Source organism: Lissotriton helveticus, chromosome 4_1, assembly GCF_964261635.1.
Source record: "Lissotriton helveticus chromosome 4_1, aLisHel1.1, whole genome shotgun sequence".
Lineage (NCBI taxonomy): Eukaryota > Metazoa > Chordata > Amphibia > Caudata > Salamandridae > Lissotriton > Lissotriton helveticus.
This window is the reverse complement of record NC_136063.1, coordinates 574,344,056-574,361,236: the sequence shown is the minus strand read 5'-3', so window position 1 is coordinate 574,361,236 and position 17,181 is coordinate 574,344,056. Positions and strand designations below refer to the sequence as shown.

General features: G+C 42.1%; 1 protein-coding gene across 1 annotated transcript in view; it reads left to right on the top strand.

Moving 5' to 3' along the window:
- C4_1H8orf34 (chromosome 4_1 C8orf34 homolog) overlaps positions 1-17,181 on the top strand; it is a 1,074,551-nt gene that overhangs the window by 372,474 nt on the left and 684,896 nt on the right. The window contains exons 5-6 of the mRNA XM_078685630.1: positions 3,071-3,099; positions 6,500-6,672. Coding sequence (XP_078541756.1) covers positions 3,071-3,099; positions 6,500-6,672 — 202 coding nt within the window. The remainder of the gene's footprint in view (positions 1-3,070; positions 3,100-6,499; positions 6,673-17,181) is intronic.

Here is a 17,181-nt window from a genome sequence, read left to right as displayed (position 1 = left end):
TTAAAAACACAACAGCATAAATAAAACTAGGAACCATGAGTATCAAAGTAATCAGAAAATAGTAATAACGAGAGTCAAGGTGGAAATGCAGAGGAGGGGCCGGAAAACTCCATATCAGCAGACCCACAGGAATTCAGAAAACTTCGAAGTCGAAGAGGATCCTCAAAAGTCATAGTCTTGTTATTATGAGTGACTTTGAATAAGCAAGGGTGAAAAAGACCATATCTGGCTCCAATAGAACGCAGATCCGCTCTCATGTCAAGAAATGCTTTACGACGTGAGGCAGTGGCTTTGGCGTAATCTTGAGCAAAAAATAAGGTGGAACCCGACCAAGTAAGATGAGGTATAGCTTTAGCCGCTAGGAGAACCTTCAGCAGATCTGTATATTCGAGAAAGTACATTATTACACCTCTAGGTTTCGTCGCAGGAGAGATAGTAGAGGGAGCTCGACCAAGCCTATGTGCTCGTTGAATATTAAGGGAGGTGCCCTCAGGGAAATGCAAAAGCTTGGGCAAGAAGGATTTAAAGAAGGCAATGGGATCATTCCCCTCGCAACCTTCCTTCAGGCCGTAGAGACGTAGGTTATTGCGTCTATTCCTATTTTCAAGGTCTTCAACCTGCTTCTGGAGTGACAAGATTCGCGTATCCATGTGGACCACCTTGGTGGCGGCTTCCTGGAGAGATGAGACAGTCTTTTCCACCGTGGAGACCCTGGTATCCATTAAGGACCAATTATCAGTTAACGTCTGCAGCTTGGAATTTGTCTCCTCCATAAAGGGACGTAGTGCTCTTATTTCCTCAAGGAGAAGCTCCATGGAAATGACTGATGTAGGCTTTGGGGGAGATGGTGGGTTCTGTTTCAGCCTCTTAGGATTAGTTTTCGATCCTGGTTGAAGAGGAGCATCCATGGTTAAAGATGGTTCACAAATGGAGGGGTCTGCGGAAGCTTCTAAATGAGCCAACGCAGTGAAGAGTTTTGAATTTTTAATAAAGTTACGTTTGGAGGTTTTGCTAGAGCACTCCGCCATGAAAACAGAGACAGAAAGGGTCACCAGTGAGGTATAAACCGAATTGAAGGCGCTGCAGGTGTTAGGAAAAACCAGCAAAGTCAATAGGAGGAGGGGTCAGTATAAAATCCAAAGAGAAGCCAGAAAAAATTGGTAAGTCAGTACACTGAGGAGCAGGAGAGCAAGGTGTGCACTGGAAGCGTTAAACAGACTGACGCAGCGTAATGCCTAAGATGGCTGCCAAAGCTGAAGAGGAGACAACAGTCCAGGCAGAAATAAAAAAAAACGATTCCAAAAATAAAATAGAGTCACCTGTGAAGCCTGTATTAGGTTATCTTCATTTCCTGAAGGAATGTAGCATGTCCAATAATGCGCCGGAATCAAGAGGCTGTAATCGTCGCAGACTCGCTCCTCAGACGAACGCCGTCAGAGAAGTCAAAATGGCGGTCGCGGCCAAAGCAGAGCCGCGACCGGAACAAAACAGGAGCTGCTGGGCGAAGTCGAGGGAGTCTGGAGGTGGTAGACAGCTTAAAAGAAGCTCAAAGTGTTCCGGTGCCGTCCGCTGCGCAGCATGGTCGTTAAGGAGGGCTGGAACCGCCAAGAATCTCCGGTGCGAACGGAGCTCTACCCCGGAACCTCCATCCGTCTCGGGCGCTAAAACACGCCCCCAAATAAAACTTTTTAAACTTGACAAAATCTCTCATCATTCACTGAATTCTAAAACTGCTGTACGTTGATGAATTGTGCTCCATTCTAACACGGCAAAGATCTGTTGACCGAGAGATGGAATTGGAGTGGAATTGGAGATCTCGTCGTAAATTAAAGGATTAAACTGTTTATAAATTTCCACGCTATCATTAGGCATTTTTCCAATCTCTGCAGAGGGCAGAAGCATAATGAATTAATGATTTTACACTTTGTTCAGAAAACCATGTATAATTAATACGTTCAAATTTTAGAGTTTTTAAAGCTGACATCCAATAACCTAAGAGGAAGGAGCTAACATCTCATATGTCTTTAGTTATTCTTACGTTTTGCTTTCTTGGAAACCACCAGTGTAGTGGATATATGTTGGTGGAGTACAGTATGATGATTCTGTGATTTGTTTTTTCACTGTCTTTTAGAAGGTCAAATATTACATGATGTTGATTTGTAATTTCCAAATTTACAAATTAATCTCTGTCCAGTTCTGAAAATTTCTCAAAGAAACTCATCATCCTAATAAAATGCAAACAAAAAAATGAATATATCAAAAGTTAGCCATAAGTATAAAAACATATAGACTGCACAGTGCAGCATTTTAGGAAAATGTGATTTTTTTTCTGTGCACCGAATTGGAGTTTTAACAGTTTTTGTCAGGCTTGAAAGTGCAGGTGTCCGGTGACATATTACCATGTCTATACCATGTAGAGTGGGCTCGGCCTCTGTTCTCAGGAGCATTTCTTTCTCCCCTCGTGTTATTGGCGGTTTGATGTATCATTCTACCTCTGTTACAATGCATGACGGACTATGTTACACTCAAGCATTACATATAGCATTCTTTATCTCGCAGGTGCTTTTCACACATAAAGCTTTTTTTTAACTGCAGTTGGCTTTATTAATATTTTATATAGGACTCGAAAATCAATGAAAGGCTGAATGTACCACTTGTTCGATGTATGAAGTAAAATGCATTGAAGGTGCAGCTGTAAGATTTAAAGTATCCTGTGCCAAATATTGCATTCTTGACACATTATGCCTGTTTGAGTAAGTCATTCGAAATGAAGTATTTGGATGTATATTTTGATTCCCCTTTCGGTACAGGCCCAGAGACAACTATGGAACATAGTTATCTTAAGTTCTATGAAGTATTTAAGCAATTCACTGGTTCACAACAATTACATTTTCCAATATCAAAGTATTAGAAAACAGTTGGGCTGCATGTGTTTGATGGCTTTCTCTAATCTGATTCTAAAAGGCTGAGGATAATGCATTTTTTCAACAGCAGTTTGTATTTTCTGCTGCAAGATGTTTGCACTTCGATTACTACTCCCCTAAATGCTCTTATTTCTATTTCTTTATAGGCATTGCAATATCAGACGAACTGGAACAGGTAAGACATCTATTTTTCAGGCAGACTTACAAATTACATACTAGGTGGTCTCCATACAAGACAGAGTGTGGTGAAGAGGGGCTGGTGTCTTTTCCTGCATTGTGTCAATATGTTTTCCAGCATAATTGCTTTAATACTTTTCTACTTTTACAGTGAGTCAGAACCCCATCTACTTCAGCCCAACGTACAATGGACACTTACTTATATATTTCCGTTTGAAATGATTTTATCAAATATGTTGTCAGACACTGTTTTGTTTGTTGGTGTGTTCTATAAAATTAGTAATTGGTGCAGAACAACAATAGCTGTTATTCACAATTTTACAAGGGAGAAGTTGCTTTTGTACAGTAATTCTACATCCTGATGTTACTGATTCCCTCATATTAATGGTGATTCCAGGTGCAGAATTTACAGACCTCCCTCGATTCTCAAAATGACTGCCTAAGAAATCATCAAGGCCTGACTTCTTGTATGGAACATAACATCCCCTCATAAAACGCTTGTGTGGAGCCTTTGTGTGTGTAGACAATGAAGTATTTTCAAATCACATGAGGATGGTCAGTATTGCATGTCATTTGTAAAAACCCTCTGTAGAAGCTGGTAGCTGGAGCCACTTTGGCTGCATTCGTGCCACCCTCTGCTCGGTGGCCTAACCATCTCATTATGACTTATTGACACTGCCAATCCAACAGGCATCAATACCTGAGTGCATTGTATTGGTTGCACACAGCATGCACCTATACTACACGACTGCAACTTGGATAGCAAACAGCATACCTTGAACAGAAGCAGCCTTCCCCACCAAATGATTTCTAAAGCTAATCAGCAATTTGCTACTTATAAGTTAACCTTTATTTTGCTTATAGAAAACAACCCAGCTACATATCTACTGATGACACAGCTCATAATACTTCCTGTAGTTAACCATCTAGAGGTGTTTGATGACATGAAGCAGTTAACTCATGGTTCTATTTCAAATATTGTGATACATTTTAGGGTCCATAGCAGTTATACAGGATGCACAAGAGCTTCACAGATTAAAATTGTAATGATCATGAAGAGAGCAAATGCTAACATTGTGATCTCCACAAACTTGTTTGAGCAAACCATCCACTTCCTAAATAAATCACACAGATCCTTTTCCTGTAGGAAATACATTTTTAGTGATCTGATATCTTGTTTGTGATACTAAAGCATGGCAACATTTGTTAGTCACAATCCTAGACCCAGATGGTGTATGGGAGGTCTTTAGGTCTAGGAATATAAACTGTATTTATTTCAACCTACGACCCCTTAAGGTACACCTGCAGGCTAGAGGAGCACAGTTAGAGGAACACCTTTTACTCCTTCTCTTAATCTGGTTTCTTCACTCACCCTCTTTATGATCCCACACTCACTCACTTTCACCCCCACACCACTTACTGGTGATACTCCCCTTCCTTCCCCTTTCTTTGCTCTGCTGTCCCTCTTTGCATTACCTTGTGCTTTAGGTGTCGGTAACTAGCGCTTCCCTATTGTGAGTGTTGAGGGAGAAGCAAGGGGCCAAGAGGGGGGCCCAACCCAGCCTTGTCCAACCACAGAAGGGCCTGGTTTTGGTCCGGTTTTAACCCAGGCACTTGCCTGGGTGAGTCACGCGCACGTTGCGAGCCTGTGGAGCCTGGCGCACTAAACTGGGCTTGGCCGGTAATTGGTGCCTTCCTCCTGGGCTCATGCTGACAACTAGAGGCTGTAGTCCCTGCAGGGGCCCCTTTTGAGAAGCAAGTATGGCGGGAAGAGCTTGAAGCATGGTTTTCAGCAAGTGAGGAGCTGCGAGAGAGAGTCAGAAAGGAAGGGATTAAAGGAAGAAAGAGAGGGGGGCAGCTGATAACGGCAGACCGGGAAAAGTGGACACTTCAACCACTGTTCTTACCTTAATACACCTGCTGGGCTCCTAGGGACTCCCACGTGCAACAGAATCAGGCTGCAGGGTAAGCCAACCAGTTCTTGCCTTGGAAGTTCCTGACTCCGCCTCTTTCAAGCTCCAGACGACAGCACTCCGGGTGTAGTGGGCCCGCGCCAAGACAAATGCAGGGATTCAAAAGTGAAGAAGAAAAACGATGAGAGGCCTGCCCTGTGCGAGATCATTGGTCTATTCTCTCTGTGGGCAGGCCAGAAACAAGAAACAGGGCTGTCGTAATTAGCCCTGATTGTTACAGACATCTGTGGCGCCGTGGAAACCACAAACTTTGCGCAAACAAGGGCAAATGTCCCAACTTACTTTTGCCGCCCTAGATGGCCGCCTAGTCTTGCCTAATGGTAGAAACAGCCCTGGGTCTGTTTCGATAGTTCCTTTGTAAATCAGGCCTTGCTTTAGCATGAATAGCTCGCTCACTGAGGAGCAGGCAGCGTTACTGATGAAATGCACGGGAAGCGCTCCAGCATCAGGGTAATTGCTGTCCCCCAGAGTCCTCTGGCTGGCTACGGAAGAAACGAATATATACTCTCTCTACCACCTTCTGGCCTTAACGCCAGCAAAAGTAGAAATAAACGCAGCACCATCTTAGTCATGCTGGAAGAAATATAGGGGCATCCATTTGTAGATGAAATAGTGGCATCGCTTTCACCTGGCTCTAAAACCACTACCTTCAGACGACGCTGTATTCAGTTTGTGAATATCCAGGCCCTACAGAAGATCATTCGCATCCCTTCATTTCCTTGTATGCATTTTTGCAATAGATGTTGCCCCTGTGTCTAGACTTTGTTCATAAAGCGATGTTGCAGAGTGCATGTTTCGTTCCCAGGAATAAGAATTAGGGGGCATATTATCAAGCATGGGCGATAAAATTATCACCGCTTTATCGGCAGAAAACTGCCAATAAAGCGGCGATAATGGGCTTGATAATATGCTCTGTGGAATTCCAATCGAAGCCCATGTTAGATGTCCTCACATCTAACATGGGCTTCGATTGGAATTTCATAGAGCATATTATCAAGCCCATTATCGCCGCTTTATCAGCAGTTTTCTGCCGATAAAGCAGCGATAATTTTATCGCCCAGGCTTGATAATATGCCCCCCAGTGTGAGTGAAAAAACAGGAAAGTGTGCTAAATACAATGTTCCGTGTTTTTTATGGAATGGACATTGCATCAGAGAAACAAAACAAACCGTACCTGTGTTACAGCATCAAAAACAGATTGATAGATATTGCCAGATAGAGACACTCTGGTGTCCTTGATGCTTTTTAATAGAGACATACTTTTGTCATGTGTTGAAATGAATAAAGTTCCCATTCATAATGGCTTCAGGGAGCTGTACATATTGTATGTCTGGGATTCAATATATATGATCATTATATATTTTGCACTGTCCTCCCATTTGCACATGTCCAATATCGAGTAAGAATTGTTTGTTTTTTCTTCAGGACACACGTGCATGTAACTCCTCCCTCTTACGACCCTGTGTGATTGGGGAGTGGGTAGGACGCGAGGAGAATGACGCTGACCCCCTGGCTGCGGAAATGCTTCAAGCTCCAATTCCCCGGAATAAAACTGAACAGTGGGACAGTGAAGAAAGTGGCAGCAGTCCATCTGGAAGGTATGATTTGACTTTTGTAATTTCTTTTGAATAAATGTAAATTTTTATAACTCTCATTGCGTTAAAAGGTGAGGCATCGTTCAGTCAAAATATTCGCTGTGTTACATATGGGATAGTGGGTTTCCATTGCAGTACCCCTCACACTTTTTTTGTCAAATATCTGTTTATTGAAAACAAACTTCCAGCTTGGTACAATCAGGCCCTCGGCCTCATACTTTAGCCGGCAGGCGTCCCCCAGCTAACATATACACAGTACATTAAAATGCAGGAATTAGGGTATAAAATTGCTTTTCAGGCCCTGGGAGCGCCAAAATTACATTTACATAACTATGAAAACAAACCCCTCCCTTACCTCCCCCTTCCCCTGTGGTGGAGAAGCTGTACCTAACATAACCTTGCTTCCTGCTGAGCCCTTATGCGCGGAGTGACATCGTTCCATGGGTCCCCTAAAAAGCCCCTTTTCAGCGTTGACCGGGAGGATAACGGAATTCCCCTTCAAGTGCCCTAAAACTGAAAAAGGTGAAGACCTCTCAGTGATGGCGGGCAGACCACCAGCGGGAGGCCTTTCGTGAGGTATGTCATCAAAGGGCCCCATTTATACTCAAAATTCTTATAGTCATCTCTGAATGTGTCTGCCATCTTACTTATTCACCACAATCGAGGGTGCCTTTGCTCCAGCACAGGTGCCTCCTTCTTCTACCAATTTGCCGTAATGGTCTTTTTAGCCGTCTATATACATGCCCACATGCTTGCCTTGTCTGCCCTGGTTTGGTGTTTTAGAGTGGCATCTCTTAGCCCTAAGAAGGTCGCATCTATTGAGTTTGGTAAGGGATACCCCAGAATCTCTTTCATCTGGGCCAGAATCGCCTCCCAGAATGGCTTAATGGAATGGCAGTCCCACCAGATATGGCAGAAGGCCCCCAATAGGCCACATTCCCTCCCGCAAAGGTCAGAGGTGTGGGGAAAGATCTGTTTGCGTTTGGTGGGGTATAGATCTCAATCAAATAATGTTTTGTAGCGGGCTTCCCTTAGGTCTAGTGAGTGGCTGTACTTGGCGATGCCACCCATAAGTGTTTCCATTCCCCTTCCGTCATTTCTCTCCCCAGGGTCTGCTCCCAAAAGTGAGTGTACAGTGGCCTCAGTGCAATCGTTGTGGAGACCAAAAGGCCATATAAATATGAAATTACCCCTCTTGTGGTGACTGCCTTCCTTAATAAGGATTCTATTGGGGTCAGCTCCTGGGTTGCCACCTCCTTTACTAGTGGATGAAGTTCCTATTGTTTCAGCTGAAGGTAGTGGAATTGTACTCCTGGTAGGACATTAAAATCCCGCTGGCAGTTTTCAAATGTAAGAATATCGTAGTTGTGAAACAGATCAGAAAGAACCAAGCAGCCCCCCTCCCTCCAAGCATCAAACAGGCCTGCCTTTAGCGCCGATGGGAACTCTGGGTTACAATGTATGGGGGCGTATGGAGAGGGGAATGTGGTCCACCCCTGGCCATGAGTCACCTTGTCCCATATCTTGAGCATAGTTCAGATGGGGGTACTTAAATAAGCATTAAGGGATCTGTCTTTTTTGGGCTTCCAAAGGACGTCCCAGATTGTCCTACCCACGAAAGCCCAATCCATGTGAAGTCAGTGCTTGTCTGATTCCCTCATGGACCATTCCGATATCAATCTCAATTGTGCCGCCTTACAGTAAAGCCCAAAGTCTGGTAGTGCTGCTCCCCCCTCAGTCCATGGCTTCCTCAGCACCTGGAAGGGTAGACAAGCTCTCCCACCCTGCCAGATATAATGTAGGAACATGGAGCGCACCCCTGGTAAAAAGTCCTTCTCCCGATTTATCGGCAGAGCTTGAAACAGATATAGCAGTTTAGGAAGGATGGTCATTTTGACAGTGTTAATCCTCCCCAGCCAGGAAATAAACTGGTTTCCATCTGATAGAGCGTGCAGGTCACCCGAGTCAGTTTACCATACTCACCTGGGCCCATAAAACAACTTATTGTGAGTTGAATCAATTAACCTGTGCACTTGCTCTAATCAGTAATTTATAAATTTCATTAGGACCTATACCATTGACTTACCAATCCTTGTCATCGAAACCTAAAGTCCTAAGGGTTCAAAAAGGAGTTCGAATAATAGGTAGAATAATAACATTTGCACTCATAAAATAACCACAACTCGGGAAAGGTTTAAACTGTTTATCTAAAATTTCTTAAAAGTCTTAATCCAAATATTAAACATCAGAAAACTTTCAATCAGGAAAATAATGATTAGAATGAAAATATGCAGTGATTTTATAAAGCAGCCTTTACGCATTTGACATTAGGGTGGGGAGAGAGAAGGAAACGGTACAATGACATACCCACATTGAATATTTACCTAGAATGGTGTGAAGAACTAACCCTGGCCACGGGTCAGTTTTAAAGGACAGAACCCCGAAAGTGTAGGCACCATAAAGGCAAGCAGGTGCAGATCAGAATCAGGACAGGTAAAGCCAAATTGGAAGAGGAGAGGACCACCAAGGGCTAAGACCAGCACCCGCAGTTAAAGTTGCAACGCCTGCTTTACTCCCTCTCTGCAGCTAACAGCCAGAACCCGGTAAGAGTTATCGATTTCTCCGACAAAGTGCTTCGCCAGCACTTCAGCTCTCAAACCCTGATCTGGGTTTCGAACCTTCTGACAGAGGGCTCCGCCGGCACCTCTGCTCCCGATCACCTATTGAGTGCGTTGGGTCAGTGACAGGTCAGCTATTCGGACAAGTCAAACAAAATCGGTTCTGTCGGGTACGGACAACAATTTCTTTGTCATAAACCTCTGGGTTTACCTTGATTATTTAAAAAAACAAACAAACTAAAGAAAACACAACAACAACAGCTCAAACCCCCTCTGAAAACAAAAGGCAATTTCTCACACTAAATGAAAGAAGAAAAGGCTTTTACGTGACTATATGTCCTCTTTATATATTTTTGTATAAGTCACATTTGTACAAAAAAACCTTTCTATATAACGACTGTCAATATCTACAATATAGTGCAAAACAGTGAAAACAGTGAATGGTGATCACATGTGAATATATACAAAGTTAATACATTCAAACACAAATATACACATTTACAATATTCTTAATTTACAATGGCCTCCCTTTTATTGTAAACTTCCTGAACTCTTTTAATTTCTTTTAATTCAATGGAGTTCTAGAGTTGTGGGGCCTGTAGGGAAATGTCGACGTTTCGACCCTGTAAAGCGCCAATTTGTTGGTCGCGGCGGGTCTTTCTCAAGACGAATATGAACACGACAGTCCTAGCATCAAATAACATATATGTCAACTGGAGGCACGATGATTTAAACGTCTCTTGTCCTAAGTGTCTGAATCACTTCGTTCTGCGTGATACGGCGTCCGCTCATACACACAGGCTCTGAGCTCAATGGCGCGTGCACTCGGGTTCAAACGATCGTTATCCCAAAGATTACGATACATGAAAAGTTGAAAAGAACATTTTTAGAACACAGAATAAATTAATGTATTGTATACCACTTATCTCTACTCTATTCCCATTATTTTTAATTTAACTATTGTGTTAATGATTAGGCAAAACGAACAGCTTAGCAAAAGCAGCAGTGCAAGCTTCATGCATGCTGTAACACAGAGCAGCCATCTTAGTTCTAGTGCGCACAAGCGAAAGTTTCCCTCCAAGCAGAGAAAGATGTCATGTCACATGAGTATGACAGACGCATGCGCAGTAGGAACTTCTGCGTAGCCGCGGCCATTTTAGTGCAAGCGGATTATGGTTAGTAGAGACACATAAGCAAGCTTCTTCTAGCTCGTCCATGCATAAATGTGGCACCTCCAGGATCCCACTACAGAACACTCCTGGATCTAAACAAAATCAGAAGGGGACTGAACCTGCTTTCTGTGACCTGAGTAGAGTCCTGAAGGATTGACTCTGCTCTCTCTCTTGTATTCAACACAAAGAGCTAGACTTCAAGGGTCATAAGGCTGACCTCCTGTTCGAACTACAGGGATACAACAAGCTACAATAATCGACTGCCCAGCTAATCAGGGCAACTGGGCCTAGACTGGACCCTGCTGTTGGCCTCTGTCTGCCACCCTGTGGTGAGTCTCTAAGTGACTCTCCTGAGGTGTTGGTGTTTTTAGTAGAGTACTCCTTTGGTGGATTGGGACTTTAAGGATTAAAGTCAGAAGGTAAATCTTTGACCAGGGCAAGCATGGTTAGTGTATCTGATCCAACTCAGTCAGTATCAAATTGCACCCAAGTCCCGGTCTTCTGCAACTGTTGACTATCATTGACACTTTGTGCTTCTTGGTACTATTCCTACTTAAACCTTAAAGAAAAGTGTATCTATGGTTTCTCTTATTGGATTTCTGTCATTTTGGTGACATATTGTTTATAAAATTTAACTCTCTTTTTAATTCAGTTTGGGAGTTTTATTGTTTTCGCCTTTCGATTTTATTGCTGTTTTTGGGAATGCATAAATAAATACTTTATACACTGCCCTAAGCCTGTCTGTTCTGTGCTATAGCTAGCAGAGGGTTGAACTCAAGTTAATTTAGTAGCTTTAAGGGTTCACCCTGGCACGGGTGGTGAATATTGTTTGCAGTGGTTAATCACCCTCCCCCTCAAATAGTAATCAAATTTCCTACAAGACCTCTGTGACCTCTTGGTACAGCACCAACAGTTAACCAGATTCCCTGAAATGACCATAGGTGACAAGGAATCGCTGTGTAAGAACCCAATGGAAAATAAATACAGCCAAAATAAGAACAGAGTGAACACACTTTAGCACTGAAGGGTAAAAATGGCCTCAAATTCGGGGTGTGTAAATTTGAGTGCAGTTTCAGACAACTCTGGTTATTTGTTTGCTTATAAATGAAGCAAACAAAAAAGTCATACCACTTGGAATTTCATCATCCTGGGTTTATTAATTAGTTGATCAATGAAATTGAATATTAGCAAGGAGATAGTTATGAATGTCAAATAGGGATAGCAAGGAGTATCATCTTCTACATATGACATGGTTTTCAGTATCACTGGCATTGCCCTTGCCTACACTTGGGTTAAATGGCAGGAGTGACAGCACAGGAACCAAAAGGTAGAGAGGACTTCAAGGGCCCTGTTGGTTTTGTGTAGTTTCCTCTCTGTCCCCTTGTTTATGCATGCATTTATGTGGTATTTGTATAGCACAAAACTACCCAAGAGGCAGTTGGGCGATGTTCAGGGACAAAGGGAAGACGACAGTTAGTTGCTGCATCATGATGTGGTGTTTAAAGAGATGTCTCTTCAGCTCTTTCCTACTTAACGCATGTTCCGGGGGTGGTCCTGGCAGATACAGAGTTATTGTTCCAGAACATAAATTACCTCTCCAACCCCCTCAGGAGCAATTAGACAGGAGAGAAGAGGATTCACCGATGGGATGTCAAAAGGGAAGGTGGAGAGGTGTGATGTCACTTTCGTCCGACCTGACATTTAAAGATCCACATATAAAGTCATCTGACCTATGCAAAGTGTTGGCAACATCAGCTTTATTTTAATCAAAATTCGCAATAAACAATCACTTCGACAGTTTAATTAATATAAAAGAAAGGTTTTTTTGCATTATGTTTTAATTGCAAAAAAAAATGAGACATGGTATTTATTCTTTGTGATCATGTTAATTATTACAGATCCTTATGTGTTCGGATAAATTCTAAACTGCAAGGGTTTAGCGGAAATAAACTGTTTACAGTACAATGAAATGCAGAGCACGTATTCAGCTGCAATTGTGAGAAATCCCAAGCCCATGCTGAGGTCAATTCGGCTTTTCTGTCAATTTCAATGCAGGATATTCCTTTCAGATTAAAACTGTCAGCATCATGAGGGAAGGGTCTGCTGTAAATGTGTGATAACTTCTCATTCATGATTGTTGTACACAGACATTCTTCAGTTTCCAAAAGCAGAAAGTGCAGCTCAGCGTTTTAAAATAACCCTTCGACAATTGTGCTTTGTAGGCCAGAATGATCAACCTAACGCTGGTATCTTGTTTTTATAGGTCAGAAATAATTCTGCGTAAACCCAATTTCAAGTTGCCTGTGAGAAGGAGGACGTTGAGAGTAGAACATTCTCAGTAGGTTAAGGCATAATAAGTATGCACCAAGAACAGAATACTTTTTCAGCAAGGGAACATCTATGAATCAAGAGTGGGAAAAGATGGGAACAGTATCAAATACTGAAAATCTATTAAAGAACACGTTTTTAATCTTGAAAATCGAAAGAGAAAACAACCTTTTTTCTTGGTAAGACACAATACAATAAAAGACAAGCCTTGCAACATACTGGGCTTGATGCTCAAAGCTCTCCTGTAAAAAGCTGTGAAACTACTTCTGTAAGATTTGTTTTTTTAATTCTCAAAGAAGACCAGGTATACTTTTGGAAAACTATCAAAGTTACTTCACTGCTCATATGCAGGGGACACAGGTTTTTCTAAGAAGCTGGCTGCTGGCTCTGCAAATGCCTGGGTTGCAGATATCAAGGCTGACTCGTCTTATATGTCTTATTAAGTCTTCTATTTCTCTTTGTCACTGTATTCTTATATTCCTTTTTACCTCCTTCTTTCAGATCTACAGTTGTCTCTCGTGCTCTGTTTCAAAGCCTGGTGATGAAAAATAAGTCCCAGTCTCTAAATGAGTGCTGGCCACAGCCTGCAAACACCGGCACATATTGAGAACTGGCAGACCTTCAGGATGAATCCTACATCATGAATTTTACACATGTTTATTTTCCACGTGTGGGATATACATACTAATGAATCATGCATTTGCACATGTAACTTTATTTCCCTACGGAGAAGCCCCTTCCCCTACAGCTCTCAGAAGCATGGAGATTATGTGTGTCATTAAATGATTAAGGGGGTCATGTATTGACGTATGGCAGATGAATTGACTTCTCTTGCTTGCACATTCTTTCCCAGTTCTATCCAGTCAGCAATTACTTCTTTCATTAAAAGGCTCTCACTATGTGGATGACGAAGTGGAATATAGCCCTTAAACCTTGAAACAAACACATATAACAAAAGTGATTAGGGAATACACCGGTGTGATTTGGAAATGCAATATTGTGGCCTTGATGAGGTGATCACTCATCGTGGACTGTGTTGGCCAGGTGATTCTTGTCAATTCAATTAAGGCATTTAAAAAGATTTTTAATATACTGCCTTCTTTTGTGCTCCTCGTTCGTCTGCATTTTTGGTTAGGGTAACCTATGATACATACTAGGTTAGTCTAACTAAAGGGGAGAGGAATTGGCCTAACGGCTTGAGTGGTCAACCTCGAATCTGGGGAAATGGGTTGGAGTCTCGGCAATGACGCCGAACATCCTGTGATTCTAGGCAAATCGCTTAATCTCCCTGAGCCTAACAAGAAAATGAATGTGTCCCCATGTAATGCAACATGTGCTACGTAAAGCGCTCGGATACCCAAATGGGCCTAGTTCGCGCTCTGTATAAAAAAAACTAGTATGAAAAGAAGAGAGCATCACATTGATCTACATTTTTGAAAATGCCATTTGGCAGTAGTGTCTTTCAAACTAGCCTGCATGGTGTATAGGCAATAGATGAGAACAAACCAAACTCTCTCCGTCTAGCAGAATTTCAAAACTCGGGTGGACATCGATAACTCGAAAACGTAGATCATGTCCTGCTCGAGATCCTTTAACATTTGTAAATAATCTTTCTCTTAAAGTACCCTAAGACTATGGAGTTTAATTGTACCAGATATCAGGATATTACAATCATATGATTTATTTAGAAAGAAACTCAAAACACCGTTATTCAACGACACCTTTACCTAGGGGGCCATGAAACATTTGCATACAAAGCTAGGTGATACTGAATCAGAAGTTAGTAACAGACTTGATACTCCCCATGGTCTCCTTGCGTAGGGCTCGTTGTTGGAATATAGAGAACGCCAATGGTAGGCTACACCCAGGCCCTCAGTTTGTTATAATATTCTTGACCCAAATCAGGAGACTCTCCATTGGTATGGGCTAATGTTAATTCTTGTATATTGCACTCATATATGCTGTGTAGATAAAGGACTGCTATGTAAATAACAAGGACCCCCTGTAAAGGTAAATACAGTTCCTAGGACAGGGAAAACAAAATGTGTGTATCAAACCTAGGCATATTGTAACAACATTAAGGGAGTCAGGATTACAATGAGAGAGAACAACAAAGGCAATAAGAGTTAAAAAAAAATGTATTCTCTTTAATTTAAACATATATAAAAAAAAAAGTAAGGAAAGTTTGTTTCATATGGATTCAACAAATTCAATGATACACAATTAATTAATTTCCTATGAATTCAACAAATTCAATGATACACAATTAATCACATAAAATCATATACAGTTTAATAAAAACAATCAGTTTAAAATCAAATAGTGGCATTAATAAGTGTCTACGCGCGTTTCGGCGTTGGAAAAACGCCTTCTTCAGGAGCCACGGATATTTTTTCAAGTGGCATATATTGCCTTCAGTTGCCAATAATTGATATTTATGTGGCGATGATCTGAACTGGGCAGCCTTAATATCGATATTCCGGTCTGCACCAAATAAAATGAGTCAGTTAATCTTTCTTTTGACACATTCTACGAGAACAAGGAAATTGCAATTGACCTCGCGATGCTGTATTCAGTCTCCTGTTATTCTTCTATCTTATGTACTAAACAAAATTGGAGAGCGAAGGGATTTTATCCACCTGGGTGGACGGAAGGGTACTCCCGATCCCCTGGTTTGGTAGCTGTATAACAAAATAAGGAGTACCACCAAAGATAAGGCTAGGAAACCAATATCGGTGGGTTGAGACTCTAATGTAAAAAAAGAAGAAGTCCTCCTTTGTTTTTAAGGAACCCCTCACTCACCGACCTGGTCGGTGACATGCTTCATCATCGGAGCCACCTTGACAGCCGAGTGCCATCAAGGTGTGCTGCGACACCTGAGATACAGTGGAGCGGGTATGTGAGTGATGAATGTAAAAGAAAAAAAGTCAGTGAGTTAAAAATTGTCCTGGTATGACTTATCCAAAAATTATTTATTCTAAGACTACTGGACAATGTTAAAAACAGTGTATGTCGATACAATGAAGGCTCAATTAAGACCAAATGTATCTGTGGTATGTGTTAGGTCTACATGTTTCAAACCAACAGGGGAGTTACCGGTTTTTCTTCAGGACCAAAAAATTAAAAGGAAATGGGTGGTCAGGGTACACTAACACCCTGCCATACCTGCAATCCTTTCAGGACCCAAATTAGCCAATTGCTAAGTGGGTAAAGATAAATGTAACCCAGAAGTGGTTACATTAAAAGGCAAAAAACCTGTGAAGAAAGAGAGGATCATAAGTCATAAAAGCTGATTACATGCCTGCAACATAGTGAAGTGACGTAGTCCGCTCTGTCTGTGAATCATCCCACATTCAGTTAAGGCGAATTATCCATAGTGTGGTGTATCAGCATTATTTCTGAGTGGAAGTTTTTAGGTTCTAAAAGGACACACATATCAATATAGGTGTGAAGGTGAACACGCATATATATTTCTATTTTTATTAGCCAGTCTGTCACAAGCCAGATAGTGCGTGCCAAAGTCATGACTATATATTAATAGTGCCAGGGATTACCGACGTGATAATAGTTCAACTTGATCCAAAATTACATACAATACAAGACAAACGACACACTAAACACACACTGCCAGAATATTTAAAAACGCTCACTCCTCAATGGGGGAATATTGGCTGCACGGGGATTGAGGGGAGAGGTCACAAAGCTCGAAACGTATTCTGTGAATTTAAAGAGAAAGGGGAACAGATCAGTTTGTCATCCGGCAGAATATACCGCATTGTTCTCCCTCTTTTCTAATGAAAAGGCAAGGAAACGGGCGCGTTTCCTAATATACAATCTCTACTTACAGTTTCTGATGTCAGAAATCGACCATCAACCTATGCCGCCCCTCCGCGCACCCGTGAGGAGGCAAAAGCAGCGCCGGAGTTAAAGGCAGCCGCCATTGGGGGAGTGGCGGGCGTGGTTAGTGTTGCGTACTGACGTCACGTGGCCACGTGATCGTAGTACGGTGGCCCGCTAGGGTAGAAGGACGGTTGTCCGAGGAACGCAGGTAAACAAACCTCCGTTCCGTGTGAAAATACTGGCCAGTCCTAATGAAAATATCACAAGAACATGCGAGGAATATTTTACAAAGGGTCACGCAAGAAGTGTGTTACAGAAGGGAAAAGGGGCCCCATTATTGACTTAGTGTTCAGTTGATCGAAATCGGGGCAGACATTAGGGATCATCGCAAAGGAGTGTTTAGATGCACCTGTATAAATGTAGGATTACTCTCTAAGTTCGAGGCTTGGCAATAGAATGGAATAAATCTAAACACAGAAGTGCATTGGAATTAAGGTGCTATGTCCAGATGCACCTGTATAAATGTAGGATTACTCTCTAAGTTCGAGGCTTGG